Source organism: Sciurus carolinensis, chromosome 3 (assembly GCF_902686445.1).
Source record: "Sciurus carolinensis chromosome 3, mSciCar1.2, whole genome shotgun sequence".
In the NCBI taxonomy this organism is placed as follows: Eukaryota; Metazoa; Chordata; class Mammalia; order Rodentia; family Sciuridae; genus Sciurus; species Sciurus carolinensis.
Genome location: NC_062215.1, coordinates 149,121,424 through 149,138,943, shown reverse-complemented (window position 1 = coordinate 149,138,943; position 17,520 = coordinate 149,121,424). Strand labels below are relative to the sequence as shown.

At 42.5% G+C, this 17,520-nt stretch overlaps 1 protein-coding gene and 1 pseudogene across 1 annotated transcript in view; one reads left to right on the top strand and one right to left on the bottom strand.

The window, feature by feature from the left end:
• Window positions 1-17,520, bottom strand: part of Cdk15 (cyclin dependent kinase 15) — an 89,400-nt gene that overhangs the window by 7,123 nt on the left and 64,757 nt on the right. Inside the window, exons 11-12 of the mRNA XM_047545277.1 lie at window positions 12,167-12,215; window positions 7,237-7,376 (exon numbers count right to left, since the gene is read on the bottom strand). Of these exons, the coding sequence (XP_047401233.1) occupies window positions 7,237-7,376; window positions 12,167-12,215 (189 nt within the window). The remainder of the gene's footprint in view (window positions 1-7,236; window positions 7,377-12,166; window positions 12,216-17,520) is intronic.
• LOC124980090 (40S ribosomal protein S27-like) lies at window positions 12,369-12,620 on the top strand (annotated as a pseudogene).

Sequence of the window (17,520 nt, the reverse complement as noted above, 5' to 3'; positions counted from 1 at the left end):
GTTCCATGTACCATTTTGTTTTAATCAATTCATTGAAACAATAAAAATAACACCAGGGGCTGGGGAGATAGCTCAGTCGGTAGAGTGCTTGCTTTGTAAGCGCGAGGCCCTGGGTTCGATCCCCAGTACCCCCCCCCCAAAAAAAAACAATTATAAAAAAATCTTTGAAAGGGGGAAAAGATAATCTACAAACCCCCTAAACTAGAAGAACATTTTAATTTTTGTGTACTAATTTTCTGTTTTGTTCGTAAGTATGGTGATTTTCACAGGTCCATTATAATATACAATATTGCGTCCTAGTTTCTTGTAGCTCATGTCCTAGCAGAAACATTTCCATAATACTGCACACCTCTGATAATTATTTTAAATGGTCACAAGGAACAGTATGCTGAGTCAACACACAAACATTTTTCCAATCCTTTCTCTAGTGTTTAATATCTAAATTTGTTTCTCCTGTTTTTATTTTGTAATTTTTAAAACATAGATACCATTGCAATGAACATTTTCATTAAACTAGGTTTTATTTTGTTTTTCCTATTCAATTGTTTCCTGGATAATTTTCAGAGTGCTTGCCTAGCCCATGTGAGGTACTGGGTTCGATCCTCAGCAGCAACACATAAAAATAAATAAAATAAAAGTATTATTTCCATCTACAAAAATTAAAACAAAAACAGGGTGGAAGGACATGAGCATTTATTTGTGTGACTCCTACCACAAGGCTTTGCAAAAGTTGCCCCAATTTACACTTCCAACAGCAGAGAATCATTTTACCACAAACACACCAGCGCTGGCAGTCTTTAGGTAGAAGGGAAAATTAACTAACCTAACAGTTATTTGTGTTTATTTAATACCTACTAAAGTTGTCTGTTTATTCCATGTATTGATCTGCTCTTTTTGCTTCTTCTTGCATAAATTGCTGTTTTATGCCTTTGCCCCATTTTCCACTTGATTCCTGATGTTTGTCTCATAAAACAGAATGAGTTACAGAGAAAACAAAACAAAACAAAACAAAACAAAAACATAACCAGCATTGAGTAAGAAATATTAAAACCCAAGGGTGACTGTGTATATAATTATAAAAAGAAAAGAATAGAAACTAAGATCAGATGGGACTGAGGAAGGAAGGGGTCAGTGGTACTGGGCTGTGAGTCTATTACTCTAAAAGTGAGCCTTCAAGTGTTGCATATTAAACATGTCACCTCAGGACGTTCAAAATCTTTCCCAGGAAGGTTTTAAACTAAACATAGAACATGAGGCAGCAGAAATGGCAGGGACTGGGAATCCAGCTCTTGGTTCTGCTCCTGGTTTTGCTCTGAAGTTCCTAGGAGGTCTTTACAAGAGCAATGTGTAGTGAGAAGAGAGTAAACTGGGAGTCTGATGTGAAATCAGGTTTTGACCCTACCACTTAGCCATGAGACTTTAAGCAACTGGCCTCTCTTAGTTCAATTTCCTAATCTGTAATATGAAGATAATAATCCCAGCCTCACCAATTAGTATATAATTTGAATGAAATTCGTGGCAAGCACACAGAAGTCCATGAAAGGCAGCTACAACTGTTCTGCCCTGAGTGTCAGCAGCACATCTCTCTAATGAAGACATAGAACAAGTAGTCTCTAGGTCCTTTCCCATTCCAAGGGTCTCTAACTTTTTCATGACTAGTTCATCCTTACCTGGAGATTCTTTCAGAACATGACAATAACAAATTTAACCAATTTAAGGACCTAGAAGGGCAGAGGGACCTGGTTTACCCAGCTGTCTCCTAGCAACACCATAAACCATCCCTCAACCCGAGATCTCCTCTACTGTATGGGAATGCATCGAGGACACCTTCTGAGTGTAGAGGTGAACAAGGGTGTTATGAAAGACACTTCCTAATTTGTTTCTTAATGTTTTGTTTTTTAAGTACTGATTAGTGGAGAATTTGAAAAGTGGAGAGAGTAGTCTAAGGTATGTTGGAAATTCCTAGAAGCTGTAGAGTCCAAACAGCTGGTTTAGAATCTGCCTTTTCTCTTCCCCACCACCCTCAACCCCTGAAACCTGGCCTCCAGAATATTCTGGCTAAACTCTGAGTAAACCAGAATATTCTGAGTAAAGCAGACAATAAAAATGATAAATGGAATAAGTCTGAAATCACATAGAAACATATAAAGAACTAAGCTAAACTTCACTAAGTGTTAAAGAGTGTTTAAATCATTGTGAGAACATATACAATGATAAAAGTAAAAACTATGATGGTATATGGATTCAGATTGTGCCGCTATTATTAAAACGAAGAGTTTTAGAATTGATATCACATAGTACGAAGAGGAACATGACATTCCTTTCCCTGGATGTCCTTTCTCCCAGCCACTCAGGCTCATCATCTTTCAGGATCTACTCTCAAAGTCATCCCGGATCCCCAGCTGGCTTTAATCTGGTTAATCTCTGCTCCTCTGGACCCTCAGAGCATTTAAATGTTATCTGATCTGTAGTTGTTTACCTAATCGTCTCATTTCCTTAATGATTGGAAGCTGTTTGAGGACAGGGTCCATGACTAATTCATTACCACTATTTTCGAAATCACAATGAATAAACACTTAGTAAATCTTTAATGAATGAACTGAAACATAATTCTTCCACTCTATTAGAAAACTGAGTCTACACTGGGTCCAGAATCTTAGAGATAAGCGAAATAATTGGAATAGATTCAGAATAGACTAAGAAAGTGGAAGAAAGAGTTGGGTATGGTGGTGCACACCTGTAATCCCAATGGCTCATGAGGCTGAGGCAGGAGGATTGCAAGTTCAAAGCCAGCCTCATCAATTTAGCGAGACCTTAAGCAACTAAGCGAGACCCTGTCTCAAAATAAAATATAAAAAAGTTCTGGAGATGCAGCTCAATGGGTGAGTGCCCCCGGGTTCAATCCTGAGATAAAAAAAAAAAAAGTGGAAGAAACAATCTATAGTTGGAAACAACAATAAAAAAGGTTAAAGATATTCAGCTTAGAGAAGTGACCTTTGGGAAAAGATAGCATAGGGATCTTCAAATACATTAAAGAGTTAATGTTAAAAGAAGGCCTGAAGTCTTTTATGAAAGTAAAGCAATATATGATTTAGATTTTAACAGGACAATCTGAGTGGGGCTTGCTCAAGAACTTTCAGCATATAGGTATTAGGGTGGTGTAAAGACAGGTGGGGAAACACCATGCCGCCTCCCACTCTGTATGTACATAAGTACATGGTGACAATACAGCCTGTGGCACATTGTTTTCAGAAACTTTCTTGTGAAAAGACTGCAAGCTTTTAAGTTTTAAGATTTTTTTTTTTTCTAAAATCTGTTTTAAAGGAGAAGGGGGATTTAGTCCAGGAAAGAACGATAGAAACTGAAGCCTGGGATTTGGAATAGAAAATGGGACCAACCCAGAGAGAGTGGGAGAGAGAGAGAGAGACAGCCTTTGATGTCTTGACAATCAAGGACGGTGGCTTAAGGACCAGACTCTTAAATCACGTGGCATTTACTGCCCCAGATAAAAAAATACTTTTCTGGATCAGTGTGTGTACTTCCAAATGGCTAGGTTCCAAAATCAGTCTTAACTTTCCAAGGGCAACATTTGGAAGGCATCCTGTAAGACCAGAGTGGAGCCAGTTTCTAGAAGGGGCAGCTTAATGATTTTTCTACTCCCCCCACCCCCAGATCATTAAACAGTGTTCTTTTCCCAGAGCCCAAGTTCATGCTGGGGGCAAAGGGAATTAAGTGAAGAGGCTGAACCTGCAGCTAAGATTAGAGAGTTGCCAAGGGCCTAATTTTAGGTCCTTGCTGCCCCAGCTGACGTCCTGCACTGCTGGCTCAGCCAGGGGGACCACAAGTGTGGCTGTAAGCTGGTGCCTGAGAGGGGAGAGTGGCTCCCTGGCCATCTGCAAAAGCAATTAGTTTGCTGTTGGGCGTGTTTTGAGAGGGACTACCAATAATTTCTCCTTCAACAAATGTTTCTTCAGGTGTTCAAGAGTCAATGAGGGAAAATGTCAGCTTGGCTGAAGTTCCCACATGCTTTCCATTCCCCTACTCACGCTTTTCCACTTAAGAGCCATCTCCAAAAGGGAACGAATCCTGGAATTCCTGGTTTTTCATGGCAAATAACCTCCTGATAAATTTCCTCTGGCTCTAAGCGGACTGCTACAATCTAGAGAAAGTGTTATTCAGGACTTGGCTTGATGAAAATCCACCTGGATGGACGGGAGCCGTTCTTTTGCGGGGACAGGCTAAGCTATGCTTCTGCTGGGATTTAGGCTGTCCTCGCCCTCCACATATTTCCCAGGCACGGGTTTCATGCTTTAATTGTCTTCTTCAGAGGGCAGACAATAATAGCTGGCATCTTCCAGATCAAAGGGGAAACAGAATATATTTTAAAGTGACAACTCTGTTATCCTGCAACCAGAATAATAAATTGATATAAATATAAGCTCCTAAATGATTCCATACTGAAATGCTACCAGAGAGCAAAATTTCTTGCACAATTATGGTAGGGAAATTCTCCTTACAAATCACCAACAAGAGCATGCCTCATTTTTGCTGGAGTCTCATGCCTGGGGCAGCAGCCCACCTTGGGGATGGAGATTTTATGTCCCTGCAGGTTGGGAACTGTGATTACCCACTGGTGCTCTCTGTCTGCAAAGGAGGCTCTTGACAAAGGCTCTTTGCCAGGGGCAATGAAAAAGCAGACTGGCACTGCCAGACCCAGGGAAAGCAGCCCTTCGTGGATAATATGCCCTTGGCAAGGGCCACTGTAGCGAAGGTGCACAAACTGGCCCCAGGGGCTTCTCTCTCTTCTTCTTTCTTTCCTACCAATCTTCCTGGTAGCATTGCCTTTCCTCTTCACTTGTCCCCTGTCCTAATGTCGATCTGTCTCTCTATGTATTTCTACACGCCCCCATCGCACACATGCACACACACAGGCACATGCACACACACATGCACGTGCGCGCGCGCGCGCGCGCACACACACACACACACACACACACACTCGCCCCCCTCCCCTGTCTCTTGGCGCTGGCCCTTTCATCTTCTCCCTCAGGGATTCGAGATGTCGCTGCAGGAAGTGCTTGTCCGCCGAGGCAGCAGCAGCAGAGCCCTGTGGCTTTGACAAACCTCATTTAATTGGGAGGAAGCCAGGAGAATTTGAAAGAACTGAAACATCCACGAAACTCCTTTTATCAGGCATAATTTAAACTCTGCATGGAAAAACCCCTATATGTATAAAGAAAAGTCAACTTCCCTCCTGCTGCGAGCACCCCTCATCTCCCCCCAGTGCAGGCAGGCTCCTGCAAGATTCCATCTTTTCATTTTTCTAAAAGTGTCAAAGTAGATTTGGGCTCTGTGGCTGGGTGAACAGAGAAGGAATACAGATTGTTCTGTCTCTCTCACCCTTGCGCACACGGACACACACACACACACACACACACTTCTAGACATACATGCACCAGGGCCCCTCTGTTGGTGGCTTTGCCGGGAAGAATCACAACCTAAGTTTCCAACAACGCATCAGTTGGACAGTGATTGTTTCTTCCTAATTACCCTTCATCAAGCAAAAGCTAGTGCCCAGAAAACTTTGAAGATCCCCAGGCAGTTCTCAGAATAATAGATCCCAGAGGAGGGATGATGGGGGTGGTTTCTTTAAGTGGGGAGAAGGGTGTGTACACCCAAGCATGGACGCTTGCATGATGTGATAGAGTTAGAAATCCCAAACCCGAAAGAAGAAAGCTAAGAAGGAAAGATCTAGGGGCTGAGGTTGGGAAGAGGGGATTGGGATGGGAGAGGAGAAGGTGGGGCCCAAGTGGGGCAGAGGTGCCAGGAAGGAAGTGAGAATTGTAGGTCTGCCTGCCACGTCCTTCATTCCACCCACATGCCAAACCCTCCCTCCCCTCCTTTCAAATTCCACTTCAGATTCACCTCCAGTGTAATCCGTCTCACTTGAGCTATGCTAGTTTCTCTAAAGAACTGCCGTTAGCACATGCAGTCCTGAACATCTGCAGTTGATTACGCACAGATTTTAGCTGTTTAGATATGATTTGTGCTAATATGTGTACGAGGGTGCCCTGTTTCCTCTTCTTCACCCTCTTTTCCTCCCACTCCTTGAGGCCAAGGACAAGTCTCTTGTTTTCTTCAACTTTTTGTAGCACTTCATATGTTCTTGACACTTATGTCAACTTCATAAATTTGAATGACTGATTCTTCCTACAAGGGTAAGTAAGACATTAACCCCAGTTGCATGATTATGGTTATTTTTGGAGATCCTAAATGACTCACTTTAATAAAATTCCTCAACAAGTCCCAAACTAAGAGTTTTGAACTATTGCAGGACAATGACATAGATAGAGTGGAACAGTAATTGCAAACCCTGGCCACTTGGACCAGACTGTGTCTACACCTCTTGGGCAGTAGCTCCTCACACCATTGCACATGATTCCCCCTGCCCCCTCCTCCCATCCCAGGCCCCTCTTCCCAGTCTGAGCCCCTAGACCCTCCTGTTTAGCTTCTTTTTCTCTGCTTTAGGACTCCTAAAAACTGTTTTCAGTTGAATGGTGGCTATTTTCAAAAGAACCCCACCTAAGGATAGTCCCCCTCAAACAGCCCAGACCTTGACCGCAATGCCCACATCCTCTACATAGCCCTTCCTGGCCACATTCTGAGAAACACAAGGACAGCTCCAACCACATGACCCCTCAGCAGATTTCAGATTTGGAGGATGACTTCAGGCCCAGGCAGCAAAGGCTGATTTCAGGGTAACTTGCCTCTCCAGCAGGCAGCTGGCCTGGGAGGAGGTTTCCCTCCCCCCAGCGCCCCACCTCCACACTTCCTTCTGCAGCATCAAATTACCAATCAAGAAAGGCCCAGCTCTGCTCTCTGACGTATCCATGTCACCTATCATCTTACTCTCTATGGAAAGAGAGAAGGGGCTTGTTAGAAATTTTGGTTTTGCTTCTCCTGGCAGATGCTAGCTAAAGCAAACAACACAGAGGGAACTTTTATCTCGTCCAATTTCTAAGTGTGTGTGTGTTTGAAATGTTGGATCCTTGTCACCTCTCTACCAGTGCTTCAGGGTTTTAGAGAATCTCATGCAAAACTCAGGCAAGATTGGGTTCCATCTTGCTTCCGGCAGGCAAATTAATCACTCTCTTCTTTCTGGGTGCAAATTTTTTGATTCTCCAGGTTAAGAGAAAACACTTAACACATGTGCTTGCACACACACTCCTCACTCACCATCAGGAAGCTGGTACAGCTGGGAGGGTAGGGCGCTGAAATAATCATGGCCCAGTGCTTCCTGGGCGGAGACACGGTCTCTAGGAAAGCCCTTCAACATTTGGGAGGCCAAGTCTTCGGCTTCAGGAACCCTGCCCAGCCTGGAAAAATGGGAGAGAGAAATAGAGTTTCTCCAAATGCCTTCATTCTGGAAAACAAGGGTGGGGGGAGGGTGAAAAGTATAGAAAAGGAAATGACTAGATGTAGAATAATGTTTTAAATAGAACTTTCCTGGAGTTATTAAAATGGTTGGAGAAATAGCCTCCATCCTGAAACTCCTATCTGTCCTGTTACTAAGATTAAGGGGAAAAACATCTCCAAGTTCTATCTTTCAGCTCGCCTGCCTTCCACCATGTCTCCGGGCACCATGTACACATAAAGGACACTGTTTTATAATTATAGAAGCAGAAATATATAATTAAAGATTCTTCTTGGATAGACACAGCAGCCCCAACCAAGTGGAAAAGTCCAATTGACAATACTTTCTAGGTCTGGACTCCAAAAGCATCAAGCATGGAACCCTGGAGGGAGAGAGGTGATTCTGGAGGGTGAAGCTTGAGTGGAAAATTCAATTATGTCTAGAGTTTCTGAAACTCAGCCTCAGGATTTTTAGCTAAGAAGTCCTCTTCATTCTCCCTGAGGTGGAGCAGAGCAAGAGAGATAATTAAGCACGCAAATCACAGTAAGGATGAGTTTTTAAGTTGACTTTATGTTGAACTATATATTTGGAGATGAACAAAATCATTTATCGGGCAATTATTATGTGCTAGTGAGTGGCTGGCTCTGGGAGGCATGAGGCAAGACTGTCTCCTGGCATCTTGGTCTAGTAGAGGAACCAGATATTCACCACATTATTATACAGATGCACAGGTACCACTTTGAAGAAAAGGTTACTGCTCTAGTCGGAATGCTTCTGTTCTTCCCAAAATTTTTAGGTTGAAACCTAACCACCAAGGTGATGGTACTAGAAGGTAGGGCCCTTGGGAGGTAATTAGATTATGAGAATAGAGCCATCATGAATGGGATTAGTGCCTTCATAAAGGAGATGGCCTCTTCCACCATATGAGGACACACCAAACAGATACCATCTATGAGCACAGAGCCCTCACCAGACACTAAATCAGCTGGAGCCTTGATTTTAGTATTCCCAGCCTTCTGAACCATAGACAATAAATTTCTGTTGATTATAAATTATCTAGTCTCAGGCATTTTATTGTAGCAGCTCAAACCAGGCAGCTGATACCTGACCCAGAATGGGAGGAAGCAGTCAGGGAAGACTTTCTCGAGGAAGTGACATTTGAGCTGAGAGCTGAAGAACTGGGGACAGGCAAGGGGAAAGCATTGCTGCAAAGATCTCTGGTGCTCTGGAGTGGAAGGGAGAAGAGTGAGTTTAAAGAAGGGAATGAAGTCTTAGCGACTGACTTGGGAAAAAGAGAGGGAGAGGTGCCTGATATAAACCTGGAGAGAGGGGTAGGGTAGGGGACATCCTGCAGGCCTGTGGATCTTCCTGATGCTTATTTACTTACAAGGCTTTAAAGCTTTTGCTAATCTAGTGCCTATCATTTAAGTACATCCATCTCCACAAGCCACAAATAGGTTTACAAATAGAAAGCCACAAGAGGAAAAACTGCAGATCCTGGAAGACAATTAACCACAGGACTGATGTTTGACATTCAAAATTAAATTGCATGGTCACGAAACAGTCAAGCAAAAAACAGAGCAGCTTACTTAACATCAAATTCACATACCAACTTAGAGCAAAAGCAAGAAAGCAGATACTTCTTCCCTCTGCATTCCATGGTGCTGGGATGCTGAAGGTCTCGTCCACATTTGTAATTCACCCAATTTTTGCACAAGATTTGCTTAAGAAGTTTTCAGGTACCTGATTTCCAGGACATAAAACTGTTTCTGCAAACAGATTACTGTCCTTCAACTCAGGAATAACTTCTTCATAGACAAGACGAAGAAGAAATTTGGAAATCCCCAGTCTTTGCAAATTTCCAGGTCAGGACTAAAAGGAACCTGAAGGTAGAGGTCTGAAGGAGGATTGGCAGGTATACATACTCTCCATTCAGGGTGCCTAGCTCAGTCTTTGTGATTATGTAAAACACTATCTATGAACCCATCATTCAACACAGGTAAAACCTAGTTGTTCTCAGAGGAATGAGACAGTGGTTTTAGATTTTTTTTTTTTTTTTTTTTTTTTGTGGTTGTTGGGGTACTAGGAATTGATCTCAGGGGCACTCAACCACAGAGCCACATCCCCAGCCCTAATTTGTATTTTATTTAGAGACAGGCTCTCACTGAGTTACTTAGCATCTTGATTTTGCTGAGGTTGGCTTGAACTCACTATCCTCCTGCTCAGCCTCCCAAGTTGCTGGGATTACAGGCGTGCACCATGTGCCCAGCTGAGACGGTGGTTTTAATTTCTTAGCACAACCTGACTCTAAGTATAGAAATCTCCCACCCTCATTGCTGCCATTGATCTTTGCAGCACAGGCTGAGCTGGTTACCTTGAGCTTAACTGGGTTCTTTGCTTTCCCCCGCTGCAACTATAGAAAGGAAAAGGGCAGGGATAGAGTAGGTACTTTTTTAATGCTTTCAGTTTAGGACACAATAAAGTAGATGCCCACGGTAAGCCTAATCGGCACTAGGAAGAAACATCATCAGAGAAGCTGTCCTCCAATTTGCTAATCAGTCTAAAGAGTGTGTCTTACTAGGCCCACACTAAAGAGATCATCATCAAACCCCTAGCAAGACCTCGTGCCCATTTACAGGTCTGTGCATAGTTCCACTGCACCTCTTCAGGAATCATGTAGAAAAGCCATGAAAAGTCAGCTGTTTTTTTACTTAACCACACTTACAAATGAATTGTGGATTCAATTGATGATTCACAGAGACCTGTGCACCAGATGAATCCTGACTCCACCAGTTACCTACCTGGATGAACTTGGTTAAGTTACTTAGCTTCTCTGAGCCTCAGTGTCTTCCTCTTTATCAGGAAAATGACATTTCTAAGGATTGAACATAATAATATATGCAGTACCCTGCTAGGCATGTAGTACATAGCTTGCCTAATGCTACTCCTTTTTGTAGGACCCTTTTCAGCACCAAGAATTTTCTCATGTGATAATCTAGGCCAGCACTGTCCAAAAGAACTTTCCATGATGAACCAGATGCCACAGGGCACACCTGTAATCCCAGGAACTCAGGAGGCTAAGGCAACAGGATCACAAGTTAGAGGTCAGCCTCAGGAACTTGGTAAGACCCTGTCTCAAAATAAAATAGAAATAAAAATAGAATATTTCCATATGATGATGGAAATATTCTATTTCTGCTCTTTCCAATATGGTAGCTACTACACGCATATGGTTCTTGAGTCCTCGGAATTCTGCTTGTGCAATTGAACAACTGAACTTTAAATTTAATTTGGAATAATTTGAGTTTAAATAGCCATGTGCAACTAGTGGCTTCTGTATTAGTACAGCTCCAGACATTACCCCAGGATCTGAGCAGAGAGAAGCCAGAAGTCTGAGCAGAGGCAAAGACATTGCCGTGGGCAAGGGAATGGGCGGAGTTGGTAGGAGTGGTGTAGTCAGAAAAGTCGGGGCCAGAGATTCAAGTCCCGCTTGACCCAGAAGGAAGGGCTGGTGTGCAGACAGCAGGAAGCTGGTGGCACTATTTCAACAGTGGCAACAGCAGCACCCTTAAAGCATTAGGATGCCTCACAGGTGTGGAGGTGCCATTTATTTCAAAAGCCAATAGTGAAAGGAAAGCAAGCCGGGGGCAATGTGACAATCCAAACGTTTCTAGCGTTTCTAGCGAGGGGTTAGAGAACCTACTATGCTGGCAAGAGAAAGTGTGAATGAGGTGATAAACAGCAGTACTCTGGAAGCTTCTCCCAAGATGGTGAGGAGTTGCAGGTTATACAGTGCTTTTGAAAATAAGAGTGGAGGGGAGGGACACCCTAGGGAGCCCTGATGCTCCCAATTCAAGGCCCTTCAGGAGTCCATAGCTCTGTTTCCAACCTATTTTGTTCTTTGTACCCTGGTATTCACTCTACATGGTGACTTTTTATGAACAGTAGGAATGGAGTAACCAAATGACATTTGGTTAGCTTCAACGCTTCCATATTTTCAGTCAAGCACAATGTTCAAATGTTTAGTTGGGATCTTGGCTGGTGAAACTCCACTCCTCCCCACCTGTGTGAGTGTTTTTCTTTGACATTTGAGCTCGTTTCCCCTGTCTCTGATGTTTTCCTCACTGCCCTTTTTGCCTCCTCACTGAAGCAAAAAGAACAGAGCCTCGGCTAATTACTCTCAGATCAAATAATACTGGTTATTGTAATTGGTCATTGTCCGAAAACACTGAGTTCTTCTTAGCCCCGAGGTTGCCTGGCACAGCTTAGTTAGCTAGCTATTCCCGGAATGTCTCTATTATCTGTTTTACTTTGCAAAAGAAACTAGGGATTTGTTGAAAGCTGGTAATAAAAGTCTGCCCTGGTCTGAGCCGAGACTGCGTTGAGAGGGCCTGGGAAAGCATGACCCCCATGAATCAAGTTCCCCCTCCAATGGCCACTCAATGATGTTATTTGGCTTCTCTGTGTCAGAGAATAATAAACCCACTAGGTTTTCTTGCAAGCCAACACTCCCTGTTCTCAGGGCCTGGGGCATGGCTGAGGGGCACAAAACAATTTTAATGACCAAACTCACTGAAAGTAAAATGGTTCATAGAGAAAAACCAACACATTCACAGGATGCTGGCTCTCTCAGAGCTTCTTCCCGGGACTCAGAGCCCTGAGGTCAAGGCAGTGGAGGCTGTTCAGGGGACCGAGGTCCAGGGAAATGTCCCTTCTTCCTACCTAAAAATAACTTCCCAAAATGATGCTCACCTGTTCCAGACAATCTGAAGACTCTGAGGCTTAGAAAGCGGGAACCATTCTGGAAAGCACACAGAGATATATTAAAAAACAAAAGCAACCCTCCAAAATGTTGCCAAAAAATATCCTTAAAATTCTAAATACCCTTCTTGGCCTGGGTTAAAGAGGACTTAAGAATCAGCTGACCTCACGGTGACGACCTCCCCATGAGAACATGCCTCTTGAAAAGGATCTCCTTTATCCCTCTCCAGAAGAGAAGAGGAAACACAAGAAGAAGAGCCTGGTGCAGAGCCCCAATTCCTATTTTATGGATGTGAAATGCCCAGGATGATATAAAATCACGACAGTTTTTAGCCATGCACAAGCAGTCGTTTTGTGTGTTGATTGTTCAACTGACCTCTGCCAGCCTAGGGGAGGAAAAGCGAGATTTACAGAAGGATGTTTCTTCAGAAGGAAGCAGCACTGAAAGCAGCCTGAATCAAGATAAGTGGGAAAACATCCCAATAAACAGATTTTAGATAAAAAAAAAAAAAGAACCAGCTGGGTGCAGTGGCGCACGCCTATAATCCCAGTAACTTGGTAGGCAGAGGCAGGAGGATTGCATGTTCAAAGCCAGCCTCAGCAACTTAGCAAGGCCCTAAGCAACTCAGTGAGACCCTGTCTCATAATAAAAAAATAATGACTTCTTAAGGCCTCTTCTCACTCTGAATTTTTATGATTCTGTAGACGGTCCTTATTATGGATTGAATCCTCCCCCAACTAACCCAGATTCATATTTTGAAGTCTTAACTGCAAGTACCTCACTCAAAATATGACTTTTTTTTTTCTTTTTGGTGCTCTACTACTGAATTAAACCCCAGCCCCTTTTGGTTTTTATTTTGAGACAAGGATCTGGCTAAGTTGCCCAGGCTGGCCTTCAACTTCTGATCCTCCTGCCTCAGCCTCCTGAGTAATTGGGATTACTGGTATGTACCACAAATATAACCCTTTATGGAAAGAGGGTTATTGCAGATATAACTAGGTAAGATGTAGTCATTAGGGTGGACACTAATACAATTTTACTGGTCTCTTCATAAAAAGGGAAAATTTAGCTGGGCACAGTGATGCACACTTGTAATCCCAGCCACTTGAGAGACTGAGGCAGGAGGATTGCAATTTGGAAGTCAACCTGAGCAACTTAACAAGACCCTGTCTCAAAATAAAATTGATGAATAGAACTGGGGAATGGAGCGCAGAGGTAGAGCATCCCTGGGTTAAAACCTTATTACTCTTCCCACCACACACATACATACAACAATAAAAAAGACAAAAATCATACAATATAAGGGACTGTGGATGTAGCTCAGTGGTAGAGTAACCCTGGGTTCAATACCCAGTACTGCAAAAACAAAGATCACCACATACACACACACACACACACACACACACACACACACACACACACACATACCCACAAATTTGGATACAGAGGTAGACATTTACCAAAGAATAGATCTGAAGAAATACAAAGAGAAGATGAACATCTATAAACCAAGGAGGTAGGGCCTGGAACAGATTCTCTCTGAGTCCTCAGAAAGAACCAACCTGAAGACATCTCAGGTTCAGGCTCCTACCCTCTAGAACTGTGAGACAATAAATTTCTATTGCTTAAGCCACTCCATTTATGGAACTTTGTTTATGGAAGCTCTAGCAAACTAATAGAGCCAAAATATTCAGTAAAGTCAACAAACATTTATTTGACATATATGATGTGCAGAGTATGTGTCAAGTGTTAGGAGGATAATGAAGAAATCAAAAGAAACCTTGCCACAGACACTTGAAAAGCCATGCAGCGAAAGAAAGGGCAAAGTCTCAAAGACTTAAAAGTGGTAAAAAGGAAGGGGGGGCTAATTTTATATGCCATGTGTGGTAAAAATAATAATAATAATTGTCATTTTATTGGGAGCATTCTAGAACATTTTTATTTGGATACAGGGTTCTCTTATCACTTTTGGTATTGACGCTAACGCAAAATAAAACCACAATGAAAGGGGACATTTTTCAATCAAGAATAGTCATCCAATGTCACCTCTATGTGAGGGCCATGAAAGATCCATAGAGGAGGATTACTGCTGTATTTCTCATCTAAATTGAGAAAAGAGTATTTGGACTCTCATTTAAAGTGATATTTCTACCTCACCCTTTTCTGAAGCGTGAAGTTTTGATTTAAAAAAAATCTCCTCTTCTAGATCCTATACGAATGGAACATACCAATGCTGTTTACCACAACCAAGAATTTCATCATAGTTTGGCAACAAAATAAAAATCACTTCGATAATACTGATGTATTCATGCTGGTATGTGCATAGAAACAAGTAGAAGACTACTCACTAAATAGTGACTGTGGGTAGACCGGTTTATACTTTATCCTTCTACGCCTGTTTTCTCAAAAATATTAATAAAGGAGTCTGGGGCTGTAGCTCAGTAGTAGAGCACTTGCCTAGCATGTGTGAGGCACTGGATTCAATTCTCAGCACCACATATAAATAAATGAATAAAATAAAGGTCTATCAACATCTAAAAATAGTTTTAAAAAATTAATAAAGAAGTATATACAGTTAGCCTTTTTTTTTTTTTTTTTTTTTTTTGTACTAGGGATTGAACTCAGGGGTGTTTACCACTGAGCTAATCCCCAAGTCCTTTTTACTTTTTATTTAGAGAAAGGATCTCACTGAGTTGTTGAAGGCCTCACTAGGTTACTAAGGCTGGCCTCGAATGTGTAATCTTCCTGCTTCAGCCTCCCAAACTGCTGGGATTCCAGGTGTGCAGCACTATACCCAGTTTACTGTTGGCCTTCTGTCTCTGCAGGTTTCTGTCTACAGGTTCCCCAACCAAGGACTCAACCAACCATGAATTGAAAATATTTTAAAAATTGCTGGGGCAATTGTACTGAACATGTACAAACATTTTTTCCTTGTCATTATTGCCTAAACAATACATCGTAACAACTTTTCACATTGTACTGTGTATTATAAGTAACCTGGAGATGATTAAAAGCATATGGGATAATGTGCTTAGGTTATATGAAAATGCCAAGGTACTTGAGCTCCTGCAGATTCGGGTATCTCCTGGGGTCCTGGAACCAGTTCCCTGTGGATACGGGGGATGTCAGTACTCTGTTGTACCTTTAGACACAAGTTCAATTAAAAGCTGAATTTATAGTGCTAAGAGTTGTAGAGTGAAAGGAGTGATCAAAGAAAGTGGTTTGAATTTTCAAGGTCAGATGCAATCAAATGTGAACCACTCTGCCTATGGTTTATAGTCCCAGGTGGGCACTAAGAGGAGCACTACTATATACAGGTTACTTACCCTCTGTTCAGTGCAATTGAGCCTGTGTTCAAAATAACCAGTAAAGATAAGAATATCTGGTATTCGTTTGGTATGTTTATTTCCAAACCACTTTCTACTGTCTATTTACAGCTCTTCCCTGGCCAAACAACATTAAAATATTTCCTCATTCAGTCCTATCCCTATTTCCAATTAGCATAATGAAATCCATTTCAGTCCGCTCCCAGTCCGTTGTCTTTCCTGTCTTAGAGCTCAATGTGCTGTGTTTTTTAGCCTTTAGTAATTTTATACTATTTCCAGCTTTAGTGTTGTTCATGTTGGGAGTTAGCTGAATTCATCTAGGTACTGACTGCTACTTCAGTTTTGCTGAGACTTGAAGCACATATTTGAACCATGGCGACCCTCAGTTTCCGTAACCAAGCTGCAGGTCATAGTCACCTTACAAGGATGCTAAAGCAATTAAATTACACAATGACTGTAAAGTGCCGACTCTGGAGCATTAAGCAAAATAAACCTTGTTTGCCTTTTCTTCCCCTTTCTTTGAAAAATGATGAGCAGTGTAGACTGTGGCAAGGCACTTAGACTCTGGACCCAGGTTTTGATTATTTGATGACCCACTTACTGGTTGCGTGACTTGAAGGTGTGGCTTAACTTCACTGGGCCTCAGTTTCCCCACCTGCAGAAGGGGAATAATTACAGTTCTTTCTGCACAGGGTTGTGAGAACTGGGTAATAAGTGCACATAAGACTTTCTCACTCTGTTTCTCCTGCTTCTTTCCCTTGTCTGGTGTACCTTGTTTATCTCTCTCCTCTCAGGTATTTCCGCTTTATTGTTCTCTTAGGAAACCTTTCATAACCGTTTCCTGCTACTGAAATTCTAGCTTGCTCCAAGCTCCAATTCTTGTAGGCCTGGGTTGATTTCTTTGAGGCCTCAGTGTGAGCCAGAGGTGTTTTCTTAGCTGTGTAGCACAGTAACACGAACACAAACCCAGGCTCAGATCTCCTTTCTGCTGCTTAGGAGCACTGGCACTTGAGGAGAAACTGCTCAACCTCTCTGGTTAAGTAACTGAGAAAGTTTATGAATCTATAAAATGGGCATAATTTTCCATTTGCTGGAAGGTTTAGATAAAATTGAGCATTTGGAATACAGAAGGGGATTAAAAAAAGGTGTTAGTCTCATTCCTTCTCTTTTCTTCTCCTTGTTCTTACCCTTGTCTTGGAGGGGTAGTGTGGTCTAACATGGTAGCTCTCAAGGGGGCTCCATATCAGCCTCACCTGCAGTGCTTTTAAAAGAAAGGCAGCCCTGGCTCCACTCCCCCAGAGAGTCTGATTTAACTAGTCTGGGAAGGTCCAGGCATTGGTTAGTTGTTGTGCTGTTATTATGTCTTTAATGATCTCCAGATGTCCGTAGTGAGGCTAAGACAGAGGACTGCTGGTCTAGCCAACAGAGCAGGTCCAGTACTCGCCAGCAGCTCCACATGCTTCTCTGAGCCTCATTTCCTCATCTGTGACAACTCAAGTGAGGTTGTTGTGAAAATTCCATTAATCAATGTATATAAAAACTGTAGCAGAGTCTGACTCATACTTAATATGTTGTTCCAGGATGTGAAAGAGGAAGTGCAACAAGGGAGAAATCAGCTCTCATAAATTTGACCAGAAAGGGATGACTGTAAGATTGCCCCAGGACCCCAGGAGTGACAACAGTTTGAATTGGAGGGTCCATGTTCTGTGCAGATGGATAGGGCTGGCTCTTCCCACATTTATTTTGTCGCTACATTAGCTCAGAGCAATTGATGTGGTCAGGGTCAGTCTGGGAGCTGCCAGGAAGCCAAGTCAAAGCCCAGGTCTATTTGTGGACTACCCTCCCACTCTTAAGCAGGTAACCAGATGTTGGATAATGTTGAATCACCTTGTCTCTCTACCATCGATTTTTCCCAGTAGTTAATCTGCAAGCGGTCAAGGGGAGAACCGTCCACAAACAGATAGACCTTGTACACAGAACCATTTAGCCTTTAAACATAACAGATCTGGAGGTAGCTT